The 13,243-nt window shown below is 49.9% G+C and overlaps 1 protein-coding gene across 1 annotated transcript in view; it reads right to left on the bottom strand.

Moving 5' to 3' along the window:
• Positions 1–4,831: 4,831 nt before the first annotated feature.
• Positions 4,832–13,243, bottom strand: part of VOLCADRAFT_98071 (uncharacterized protein) — a gene marked incomplete at both ends in the record, with an annotated part of 30,684 nt that continues 22,272 nt past the window's right edge. The window contains 14 exons of the mRNA XM_002956938.1: positions 4,832–4,943; positions 5,267–5,280; positions 5,567–5,629; positions 6,930–6,971; positions 7,203–7,379; positions 7,810–7,871; positions 8,272–8,582; positions 8,906–9,008; positions 9,139–9,277; positions 9,863–9,913; positions 10,494–10,652; positions 10,836–10,910; positions 11,230–11,337; positions 12,555–12,710. Of these exons, the coding sequence (XP_002956984.1) occupies positions 4,832–4,943; positions 5,267–5,280; positions 5,567–5,629; positions 6,930–6,971; positions 7,203–7,379; positions 7,810–7,871; positions 8,272–8,582; positions 8,906–9,008; positions 9,139–9,277; positions 9,863–9,913; positions 10,494–10,652; positions 10,836–10,910; positions 11,230–11,337; positions 12,555–12,710 (1,572 nt within the window). The remainder of the gene's footprint in view (positions 4,944–5,266; positions 5,281–5,566; positions 5,630–6,929; positions 6,972–7,202; positions 7,380–7,809; positions 7,872–8,271; positions 8,583–8,905; positions 9,009–9,138; positions 9,278–9,862; positions 9,914–10,493; positions 10,653–10,835; positions 10,911–11,229; positions 11,338–12,554; positions 12,711–13,243) is intronic.

The following is a 13,243-nucleotide window of genomic DNA, read 5'->3' as shown; positions in this document are numbered from 1 at the left end:
TTAATGGGCCCCAAACGGTCGGTAACCGGCATGTTTATGCCATAGGGCGTACGGTCTTGCCTTACTAGAATAATGTTGGTAGGGCCCGGGGCCCCAGCCCATTAGGTTCACTTACGAACAACCGCCATGTTAGATACATGTGACGAAGCTTGTAACATTTACGAAACTTGAGATGAATCGTTAATGAATTAAAAGTAATCGTTGAAATATTCTAAGGGAAATGTAGCTTGCTACAAAGGGTGCCTTCCAGTTGTCGTGGGGTGAAGTTGTTGAGATTGTTCTTGCTCGTAAACTTGAACCCCAAAGGGATCCAGAGAACAGTGTTCAATCTTCTTACTGGGGTGGTCACACGTCGGCAGGCCAATGCGATCCATGGCATTGTGGTCAAATGCATGTGCACCAGCTGCATGCGTGTTATCCATTGACATTAGGCATTAGCCAACTAAACTTAGAAATGACTGGGATTGAAATGAGCATGTGGTCCTCCCAAGTGTTGCTAGCTTGCATAAAGCAACCTGTTGATGTGCGGTGTCCTGTGAGATAAAGTGAAAGAAGTCGGAACTAGAGAGTACCTTAGCATATGCATGTATTATTCAACCATAGATTTGAGAGTGCTTAACTGTGAACATTGCCTGTACAGAGTATTCGGCCAAATAAGTAGATTTTGCCTCATTTCTGCAACCTGAACCAATCGAATGTTAACCGCCTATCATAATTGCATCTCTATGAAACAGGTACCTATTCCCTCAGCACCACAATGTATAGGTAAATGTCTGGCCATGTAGTTAGGACCCGAAGCTACACCAAGCCAGCTGGCTTTCCTGCTGTTGTAGACTTCAGACGACACAACCACATAATGGGGGCATCGAATGATACCGATTGAGACAAGTGTCTTGAATAATTAGTCATCAGTGACTCCACTTGGGCCTCGTGCCAATAAGGATCCCCAGTACGACTGGGCGGCGCCGTATCCAGAAGCCATAGTTCGCAGGAACTACTCTCGCTCAGTCAGACGAAACTGGGACGCAGGTCCCAGCTTTACGTAAGTAAAACCCCCGCCCATATGCAGGTATGGACTTCTGCAGTGGTGCGGCATTAAGGTGGCGGACGACTAACAGTAGTCGCTTAGCCGCCGTCACCCATAGACTTCCGCAGCAGTGCGGCACTTGAATGGCGGACAACTAACAGTAGTCATGTTATCCACCGGCGCCTATGGACTTCCGCAACAGTGCAGCATTTGGATGGCGGACGACTAACAGTAGTCGCTTAGCCGCCGTCACCCATGCACTTCCGCAACAGTGTGGCACTTGAATGGCGGATGACTAACAGTAGTCGTTTTATCCGCAGGCGCCCATGGACTTCCACAACAGTGCAGCATTTGGATGGCGGACGACTACTGTTAGTCGCTTAGCCGCCACAGCTAACAGTAGCCGCAATTAAACTAATATCAGTATTAGTTAATACCTGTAAGCACCAACCACGGAATTGACGGATGTTAGTAATATTGGAGTTTGGTAAATCGGAGTGGACAAGCTAACCACCGACAGTTAGGTTTCGGCGCCCAAACCATTGCGGAAAACCTTTACAGGATACAACACCTGCAAGAAACAGAGACTCCTTTTCCTTTCTTGAGTATCATGAAGTGTCACTGGGGGCCAATAGGTGGATCCCATTAGGAGGTCGATGTTTCAGTTCGAAATCTACTCACTGCTCCCAAACTTCTCAACTTCGAGGGTTCAAATGGAAGGAATACTCATGTGGCACATCACTACAACCTCCACTCATACCCCATGGCATAAACACGTCGGTTACCAACCATTTTCAACACTACCAGGTTCATTAACCAAACCGACCGGGAACCGAGGATGGTTACTGGCTAATGGTCCCTCCTGATGGTCCCTCCTAATGGTCCCTCCTAATGGTCCCTCCTCTTACTGGCCCAGTAACCTATGGTCATCTTGGTAACTGGGCCGGTTGGGTGGCAACTGGGTGTAGCAGCTGACCGCTGAAAAGGTCTCTCAAGTTGCTGGTGGTCATGCTCTGCACGTATTTATAGCACCGTACTGTGTACCGGCTGCTACACTGGGCCAGAACCAGCCTAGGGCCATAGGGCTGGGTTGTTGCTTGCATGGATGTGGGTGCTGGATGGTGTGGAGAAGGGGGCCAGTTGGAGAGCCTTGTTTCTGGCTGCACCCCACTGAACTTCTGTGTTCTGGTTTATGGGCTCTGACTCTAGCCGATTTGTTACTAACAGCACCCTCCTTGCCTGTGTGAACCCGGAAATCCCCAGATGGCACCTATCCTGGCTGGCAGTGAGGGCAAAGAAGACGCACAAGATTGTGAGCACCATGGGCTGGGGGCTCTGCCAGCAGCATGAGTGCTGGTGGCATGACAGCCGGCCATGTTGACCCCTGCAGCATACATGCTGAAGAGCTCCCATGGATGCTGCAGCAATGCTGATATGGCTGTGCGGTTGTGCCACTACAAGAGCAAGGAGTGGACGATCCTGAAGTCGCCGGTTCAACTCCCACCAATCATGCTTGAGTGGAAATCAGGTTTGGCGACTCAGAGAGCGAATATCGCACAAATTATAAAAGTAGCTGAACCGACTGGACTGTCTCTGTGCCTGAAAAATCTGAAGACGGTTAGGCACATGTGAGCCAGCACATGATGTGACGTGGAGTAATTACCCACTGCCCAAGGGTAGGCGAAGGTAGGCACAGGCTGGCGGTATACGAGGCTCTAAGGGCCCGGGACAGTTCCTTTTAAAGGGGGGGGAATGTAGCAGCCGGTACACAGTACGGTGCTATAAATACATGCAGAGCACGACCACCAGCAACTCGAGAGACCTTTTCAGCGGTCAGCTGCTACAGGCTGAGTCTGCTTGTCCATCCATCAATGGATGGCCACCAGCTGCTATGAAACAGTAACACTGAATGGCTGCTACTGCTGTCTCTGCTGCTGAGAATGCTGTGGGTGGGTCGTGGTGTCATACAGCAGCAGCCTCACTGTTGCCACCCACATGCCCTCCATGGTCTGGGTTGGCAGGGCCACACAGCCTCTCATACCAGGTGCATGAGGAGTCCAGCACGGGATCTGTACAGGATCTGCACAGGATCTGAATTATTTGAAGTTCTTGGTAAATGTCACTTCATATTTGTTTGAAGGACTTGGTATTCAGTACTAAGTGCTTTGAGGGCAGTTAGTATATATGTAACACGGTGCTAATTGATCACTTAGATCATGATCTACTAAGCGGCCTCTTAAGAATGTTACCAAGTAGCTATGAAGGACATATGAGATGGGTAGCACTAAGATGATATTGAGATGATATTAAGAAGGTATTAAGAAGGTATTAAGTGGTGGTGTTCTAACAGCTCCTAAAATTTACAGTGTCCCTATGAGGTAGCTACCTTGAAGCAGCAATAAAAATTCTTCAGCTGCAGCTCAGCAAAAAAACCAACATTGCCGTTAACGGCAACAGGCAGTAACATCATAGAACTTCACTTTCAGCATGTCCTTAATTGTAACCCTTTCAAGCTGTTAGCAACTATATCTCTTGGCACCACTTAACAGCTTGTGTAAATTGAACAATTCTTAACAACTACCTTAGCCAAACCCTAACAGCCATCAAAATTTCTTTCTCTGCAGCTGGATGAGCTGCCCACAGTGTAACATCCTGTCAACAATCTTCTGTTGCGACCAGCAGCACTCAGTTACAGGTCCTTACAGATGCTAACAGATCCAAAAAGCTAACGATTGTTAACAGCTTGGGCTCCAGGTATATGTCTGGTCTGGTCTGGGTTTAAGGTCCTGGGTTCGATTCCTGGGGAGACCCCCGAAATAGTCGGGAGCGCGAGATTATGGCTAGCTGCTGAGATGTGGAGTTGAGGTCACAGTTGATCAACTGATCATGATGGACCAGATTCGCACGCTGGATTGGTGGCGATTACTGAACCCTCCGTCTCTTCAGATGTTCGGGTGAATGGATGAGGAGGGGTCCCTGAAGGCTGGATCCGCTGCCTTGGACTTACAGTTATATATGTATGGCGAAGACAGTGTGGTAGTGGTGGATGGTGCTATAAGGTGATAAATCGTAGAACTGACAATGTGATAAAGCGGCCCAGAAGCCTCCCACTCTGTAACATTACATTACATTACATATGTCATGACATATACCTGTGACTGATCAGTCACAGGGCCAAAAGGGACAAGACAGCCTCTAACCCAGTGTCTAACTGGCTGTTATGCAATGTTGACATGTCAACATACAGTTGTACAACTATAGTCAGCAGCTGATAATGAGCCCATCTGACAACCCCGCCCAAGAAGTTCGACGCTGTTATTACCCCTCTGAGTTGGTAAGGAAGGTCATCACAATGCCGCCACAATTTATTAAATGTTCACCACATGAGGTCATGGTAGTCCATAGGAAGTATATATCATGAACTGAACTTGCACTGTGCACCATTGCCCAGCAGTCATTGTTGATGCCAGCCGTGCCAGGGAACCCCTCATTTCAAGAGGAAATGAAGGGTTACTGGAAGGGCTTCAGAAGTACCTGCAATAATTGAAAGACAGTCTGTAGTAGCTGTCATACAATAGTGGAATGGCATTCACACCATCTTATGCATATACGTGCTAAAGGACATTCTCCACCATCTTGGATGGGGCATTTTCAGCAACCAGCGACTATGTACTTGGTTTCAAGATTTAGACCTAGAAGATTCCGTGGCAAACAACAAAAGTCAACGATTACTATTCTTTGCAAATTAGTGCATGAACTTGGCAGATGTGGTTGACTGAGAAAACCCAAAGAAACATTAGATGGCTAGGCACATGTCAGGTGGCACATGATGTGCCTTTCAGTGGTGATCTGTTGCCTGAAGGCAGGATATGGCAGGCACAGGCTGGTGTTGGCCATAAGGGCCCGAGACGGATCCCTTCAGATGGGGAGGAATGTATAATGTGTGGAACAGGGGGCCATATCTTCACCCGTGGCACCCTGTGAAACCCTGCCTTCCCCGGTATTTCGGGGAACCCTCATCTAGTCACCCTAGTCAATTTCTCAGTGCACCACCGGCATCCAACGGAACCTTCCATCAACAGCGGCTCAACTCCATTCCTGGTTAGCTTGCAAGATCACTTTATCCAAGGTCACCACCGTCCATCGACTAGGGGCACTTTACCCTCCATCATCGGAAGGATTTTCGACCCTGACAGGTCTCAATCCCGGGATCTCCTGCGGGCAATGGCTGTGCCTTACCAGTAGTGCCTAACCTGTATATGTAGGGGAGGAATGTATGCCGCAGCTGTACAGTACAGTGTGCACATTGCCTATAAACATGTGCTAAGGCACCCTGCCCAATCTTGATGAGAAGCCTTTTCAGGGCCCAGCTACTACATAGTCCATACTGCTTTGCGAAATCACACAAGATTCAAACACCTTTCAGTAACCAGTGTTTGCCTAACCTGGCAAAACCATCGGCTGTGAAATGGTATGCACCTCTCCTCCGAGGAGTCATGCATGTACACTGATGCTTTCTGCAGTGTTGCAGCCACCCACCTGGAGCTCCTCCAAAGAAATGCGACCGTTTCTGTCGTTGTCTGCATACCTTTGGATGTATGCCTGCAGATCAGCGACGCACAAAGCTTGGTATGATAACCCTTGGCAGCTTCATCCTTTGTATTTCCACAAAATTTTGCACAGGGACACAACTATAGAGTAACACAATCTGCTGGCTCCTGAGCCAAGATTCCACCGGGAGCATATCTCGGCTGCAAACCCAACCATGGAGCAGAGCCACTGTCCAGCCAGGGGTGAACTCGGAACCTACTGAAAAGCCAGGCTGTCCAAGCTGCTGTCATATCACCACTTCAGAAAAGTACCAATCGGCGGATGCAGATCCCGTGATATGCCCAGGATACGACAAATATCGAGAGTTAGATAACTAAGATAGCTAACTGTAGAGGGCGTCCTCGACCCTAGCCTATCTCAGGGTCCCTGTGTAATGTCAGCATCCACAGGATGACCAGCGGCCGCAGGGCCAGCCACTTCCCGATTGGGATAACTGCTTTAGCTCAGAGTCAAACCCAGATCGGAACGGAGACAACTGCTCGATACCAATTGTTATATCGCGACTGCAGGAAATTACCAATCGGCAGATGCAGATCTCGTAATATATTGCCCTGGATACTATAGCTGCACTCCCTAAACCATTTTTGCACATTCCTCTTCCTTAAGGAATAGTGACAATAATGGCACATACATCACCTGTACATATGCTCACGTCCCTCTCCTTACACAAGGAGGAGAGTGTTTCGGTGGTCGTCCCCAGTGGGGTGCGATTAGGTGCCCCTGGCCAGTGTCATGCCCAGATCGATATGTAACACACAGATATGCACTTCAGTGCTCTGCCAGCATCTTGAGAGGCTCTTCAGCCATCCAGCTACAACAATTAATATCGAGACCTTATATATGCTGCAAACCTTCAGTTATCAGTCCAACTCTGGTAGATTGCAAGCCCAGGTGAGCCATGATGATCCTGTGCACATCATCTGTGCTTGGGAAACCATTGTCTATGCACATGTGAGCCGGCACATGACGTCATGTGGATCAGTCACCCTCTCTGTCCCAGGGTAGGAAATGGCAGGCACATAAACACAGGCTGCTGATGTGGATGTAAGGGCCCGAGATGGATCCCTTTATTAGGGGGAGAAAGTAGTAGCTATCATACAGTATGGCACACACATATTCTGTAATTATGCACTAAAGTGCTCCGGGAGCAACTTGGGGGCTCCGCAATGATCAGCTACTACACTGCCCCCGAGCCCTGAAGACCACCGTGTGTCTCAATTACAGGGTGGTTAACTTCGCCAGCGGGGCAGTCCTGCCTGCTAGTGTGTATGCAGAAAGCCCAAAAACCCACCAGCAAGATCCGCAGCTCTTCATCGGTAATGTTTTCCTCCACCTGTTCACATATCCGACCAAGGAAGTGGTGTTGTGTGGATATGAAGGGTCGCAAGGGTGAAGATGCAGCAAGGTATACCAAATCCCTTTTAGGCTTCCAAGATCAATCGTGACATCACCATAAAAACTGACACCATCTGCAACAAGCACACCTGTAACACTATAGAGTTAGATATAATCACGCTAACAATAAGAGATCAGGATTTTTAATTTGCCAGTCGCCTGCACTAACCTTCCGGATGGCGGTACATAGCTCTTGTCCATCTAGGTAGCCACTGTGATCCATGTCAAGCACTTGGAAGGCTGCTGCCAATTGCCCGCCCTCATCCTGCACCAGCACGCCAGCAAGCCGCTGCAGCACCCGCTCAGCGCTCTGAAGTTCCTTTTCCAGAAACAAGGTTTCATTGTTCTCCAGTGCGGTGGCCACCAGTCTACACAACAGTGTAAACATGGGGTGATGAGTCCATACATATCCACAATGATACAAGCCGACAGAACCCCATTGCTCCCATATTCCTTGCTTAATGTGGCTATTCATATATTCTTGTGTACATAAGGCTTCTTTGTCAACTACTTGAGAGTTATGAGGATCTGCTGGCTTGCCAGCAGTCGTAAGCAGTAGTATTACTACAGATGAAAGATCCCTTCTTGCACATGTAGTATTCTGGGCAAGTCACGGGATCTGCACGCCGATCGATACTTTCCTGAAGTCGCGATACAACACTTTCTGCTCCCAACACCGATTCCCCTTACTACCTGGCAATGGAGGCTGCCCGCTTAACTGCGTCTGCAGACAGCAATATGCCCCTGACCAGCTCCTTAACCGACAAGCTGCTCACCCCAGAGTCCAGGGCAATCAACAGCTGAAGATGGGCCACATCCTGCCGGTGTACCTCCAAACCTACATGCGTGTATGGGCGATAGGAAGACCGTCGGTAACCTATTCATGTATAGGACCGAGAATAGACATTATTAATGGTATAGAACAATGGTCTACAGATCGTGCCATGCATGGTATAATGGATAAGCCTGAAAATAGGTGGTCTATAGGCTTTGCCCCATTTACCGACGACATGCACACATGCAGGTGTGTGTGTGTGTGCACATTACATCCCGTTGTTAAGCAGCTAAATACACTTCTGTGCGAAGTGCACTCTAGGTAACCCTTAATGTAGGTGCAGTACATGCATTTTTGAATTATCTTAGTATGAAAGGTACTGAAAGCATGGCAAACAAGTTTAGGATATGCTATATCACAATGCAGTACATCACAATACTACAGTGTGTGTTTGCACACCTACCCGGGACCACAGCATCCACAACGTCCACCAAGAGGGCTAGAGGCACTGAGTCAACACCCTCGCCAAGCAAGGCTGCTGTTACTGCTGCTTCAGAAGGCTGTGCTGCAACTGCAGAGACCGCTGCTGCTTTGACCTTCATACAAGCCGATGGCAGCAGCGCCGGCTGTAGTTTGTTGACGGCCCGCAGCAGTGCCGCCAGGTTATGTGAGGCCTTGTAGGTCTGGTAGGCCCACTCAAGCTCCTCTGCAGGTGGCCGGGGCACGAAGGGCACCAGCGAGTTCTGGAGCTCCAAAACCGACATCCGAAGATCCCTGAATGACACCGACATGTGGTAGTAGAGGGATAACAACGTTGTTACCTGTTAACGGGCAGACATCATGTGATGGCACCGAAGTGGCGGAATTGGAAATCAGCTAGAACGTGAGCATGGTTATCCTGTAGGAGGGTATAGAATACTCCATACCAAACATCGAGGGACATCACAAGGAGTTGTGTTGCACCATTCCAGCAGCTAGCCGCAGGTGGCTAGGTAGCCTACCAGAAGCGAAACCACGGACGTGTTGAGAATGCATGTGTACAGGATCACAAATAAACACCATCTCCTTCAACATCAACAAAACATAATGTTACCCACTTGTCCTTGTCACCAAAATGGAACAGGTACGCCAGCAGAAGTCGCATCTCCCTCCTACCCAGCGTCAGGTCAGGGAGGGACTGCAGCGCCTTGCATAACTCCCCTGTATGGTGGACGGTATGTACATCTTGTGAAAGCCCGAACTGTGTGACTTCCAAACTGGTCAATACTGATTACTGCCAGGCATGCAATAGCTTGATCATCGCCATACAGAAGGCTATAAAGCCACTCACCAATTTCCAGGTATCCACTACCATCTGTGTCGTACTGCTGGAAGGCTTCCACAGCACCTTGAATGTTGTCGGGCTGCACAAGTTGTTCTGCCAGGCGGCACAGCGCCAACCCAACACCCAGACCGTCCTCCTGGGCCAACTGGCATGTATGGGAGCATATGTAACAGTATGCATGAAAGGGAAAGTCAGGGTCAATAACCAAATTGGCATCTTGGCCAGAACGAACAGGACATGCATGAACAGAACAGAACATGCAAACCCTAAGTGAAAAAAGTTCAAGAACGCCAGCGTGTGTTAAGGGGATCAACGATGAAGGGTTGGGAGTCGCTATAGCTATTCGTTATTAGCATTATGTTCTCGCAGGTTAACACCAGCGGCCCCTATCCGTGTTGCCAGTCTCCTGAAACCGTCCACGGGCATGTGGTTGGTTGTTCAACCAACCCGCCGCCCTCAAGCGGACCACCTCTATTTCAGGTGCCACCAGGTGCATATTTCGGACTATGCATATAACCGTGGCATTTGGCCACTGACCAGCCGTGGCCAAACTCGGATCCAACTGATAGTACGGCAATCAAAGCTGCAACAAAGACATTTGTGTCCCAACCCAAATTCGAACTTAGACCTTGTCATCATAGATCCTCTTCCTTAATGGGGCTTTTCCAGCATCACAGTAGGCAGATGACGGGGGATTGTCATTAATCACTTTGCCCGACTCACGACATACCTGGTACCAGTCCACGCCACCGCTCTCCACCATGCGGACCATGGATGCGGCCTGCAAACACCCGACCCAGGGAGGAAAACATAGGTGACCCAGGGTGTAAGAAGGGATCAGCTCCCCTTGCATCTCCCTGAGTACTATTTGCCTGGTGTTAAATTGGTGCGAATTGCTAGGAGGTGGGAACTCCGCGGATCGAATCCGGTTGCGAACATATCACACACCAGGCTAGATGCAGCATTCTCTTACCCCTAAGGTGGATGCCCGGGTGGGCGAGAAGTCTACCAGCTGAGTAAAATCAAAAGTCCTCCATCTCGGACGGGGACTGACGAAATGTCACAATAACAAATAAATGCACAATCCTACGGGATCTCAAACAACCAAAATCCTACGGGATATGCCCAGGGGCGCCCAAGGACGTTCACTCGAGGGAGGGAGGAATGTAAGAAGGGATCAGCTCCCCTGGCATCTCCCTGAGTACTCTTTGCCTGGTGTTACACAGGGAGCGTGATACGCATGAAAGCATAGCGCACAACCTTAATATGCGTCCATCTTTAATTCTTACATCTAAAGTTTGCACGCCTGCAGGTGTCACATTTCACTCCCTTCAGGACCCAAACCCTGCCGATATTTTCACCTCTTTGTAAGCGCCCCGACAGGCCTTGATAGCGGACATGACCTGCGCCTGGTCCAGGGGCTCCTCAGACCCCAGTGTTATCATGGCCCCCAAATATATGGACTGTTGCTCAGAGCACTTCACCTCCACCGGGAGGAGCCCAGGAACCAATGTGTAAATCTGCACAGGGTAAACAAGGGGAAATAGAACGAACAATTAAGCAATGTCCCATTCATTTGCGTATGTGTTGAGTCCACATTTCAACCATTCACATAGCATATAAACGTTGTCGGCCATAAGCACACAGTACCCGTGCAACCATGGACCCTCAATATGGCCAGAGCACCACTCCCACCCACCCACCTGCTGGCTGGTGAGCTTCCCGTCCTTGTCCCTGTCTAGCCGTCGGAACTCCCTGGGCAGCAGGTTGGGCTCGGCCTACGTGCAGTGGAGGAAGGTGCAGCAGAGGGAAGCTTCCCTTAACAGGCATGCAGGGTTACACGGATCCACGGTCTGTGGTAACAGCCACTCCATGGTTGGGCTCGGGGCTTCGTACATCTGGACCTGGGAGCTGCTGCTAGCTCCAGAAGATGACGGGGATGAAGCCTGTGTGTCTTAGGGTTATAGGGTTTGGGGGTTTAAAACTTAGGGTTATAAAACCCAAAGTCAAGGTAGATCAACCCAACCGATAGGACCAGCTATCAAAGCCGCGGCACCAGTGCAGCAACCACCGATTCACGTGTACACACATACATACCCGCATCCTCGCCCTCATGAGGGTAAAAAGGTCCGTCCCAGCAGCCCCAGGGCTCGATAGCGACTGCAGGTAGGCCGCAACCTCCGCCCGGTACTCCTCTGTCAGCGCCTGCACCAACGATGGCAATCACACATATTTGCAGCCAAATGTTGTATCACGACCACAACTGCTACAGAAAAGTACCGACCGGTGGATGCGGATCCCCTAATACCCCCAAAATACAACATTTTCCCCCTCTAGCAATAGAGGGCATCCTCGACCTTAGGGCCGATCTCAGGCAGAACCCACAGGATAACCAGCGCTCATGGGCCCGTCACCTCCCGCTCAGAGCAATCTGCTTTATATGAGATTCAAACCCAGGTCAAATATCTGCTCGATACCAGTTATCACGACTAGAACTGCTACAGGAAAGTTACCGATCGGTGGATGCACATTCCGTGATGTGCCCAGGATACAACACCAAATAGCCCCCACTGCTGTCACTTCGAAGCCAGCAAGCGCTTATGCCTGTGTTAATAAGGACAATGCCGACGCTAAAACACAGCACACGTACACAAATGTGCCTTGAAAACAACTTTGATGACAATAAAAGGCAGAAGTCTGCAATGGGGCGCCTTACACACCGAGCCAGGGAAACCCCAGCATCAATCAGGGGGATCAGCGGGTCGGTGATAAGTAAGGGCATGCAAACGTGCTCTGCTGCATCTTAAGAGGCCTTTTCAGCGGACAGCTCCTATGACAAAAAATGCTAACAATAAGAAAGTATAAAAACCAGGCTAACGTGCGGTCTTTCCCAAACATTTGCTGGGACCGTATACACAGCGTTCCAAAGCCTTACATCAATTCTAAGCCTGCACCGCAGCCCGAGCAAGCGGATGGGTTGGGAGGAAGATCATATTAACCATGAAATGCATGCCCGAATTCGAGTGCCGATACTCTGAAGGCCTCGGTAGAACCCTCTTGTCTTGCAAACATATTGCAGGCGGCTGGCAGAGGTTAAGGCCTGACTTCTGCTCCCGGAGTGTCCGGGTTCAAATCCGCCTGCCAACTTCTCGGGTGTATGAGAAGTGTGGAAATGGGAGGTGGCAACCCATCTTATGGCCGGTGTAGGACGTGAAAATATCGAAGTTGAGGTGCCGTTGATCCGCTAAATTTGGTTGGATGCTGATGGTGAGTTGCTGAACCCAACGAATACATTCTGAAGTCGGATGGGGTGAACGGATTAGGGTGCCCCTCTAGCAGGGGAGAGCAGGGAACTGCCTCGGGAAAGGGGGCCGCTGGTGAAGCTATACCACCCTATAATAACATCGTATTGCGACCCTCACCTGCAGCCGCTCCAGATCCGGTTCCTGGTTAGTCTGCATCAGGGCTTCGGTGGCGGCTGTGTCAACAGGCGCCATCAGCCCCCCACCGCCAGTTTCCTCCTCCAACTGCGGCTGGGTGGTAGCAGCTGGTGGCGGCACGGCTGGCACCCCCTGGAGCTGAGGTGAGGATATCGGTGGCGACTTGAAGTAGGCTTGAGGGGGGAAGGGCTGTGATAGGTACTTGTCCGTCAGGAAGTGCCTTTTGAGCGGAACAGCGAGATGATGCACGGATGGACGCACGTGGAGTTGCAGGCACATGTGTCAGCATGTAGACATGCACACGGCCCTTGTCAGGTTGGTTGCATGTACGATTATACTCATAGGAAATCGTTCATGAAAGAGCAGCTGGTGCAGGAAAGAAACATCCACACTGGCTAGCTGGTCATCATACAGCCAGGGACATCCACCATCTCTTTCCATTTTCTGTCACCTGATAGTGAAGGTGCAGAAGCCAGTGGAGCCTCTGAGACGATGATTAGGAACACGATGATCTAATTCATATGGAATGGGCGAATTATTGAACACTTGTACCGACATATCACCAACGAACAGATTGCAAAGCGATTACCATGTTGCCACAGAAGAATTAACGCACAAACTCATGCCCTTAGTACAAGACGCAGTAGTGCAAGGACACTCAAGCAAAGGCA

Source organism: Volvox carteri (assembly GCF_000143455.1).
Source record: "Volvox carteri f. nagariensis unplaced genomic scaffold VOLCAscaffold_67, whole genome shotgun sequence".
NCBI classification, from domain to species: Eukaryota; Viridiplantae; Chlorophyta; class Chlorophyceae; order Chlamydomonadales; family Volvocaceae; genus Volvox; species Volvox carteri.
Note: the sequence above shows the minus strand (reverse complement) of the source record. Positions and strands in the feature narration are given on the sequence as shown.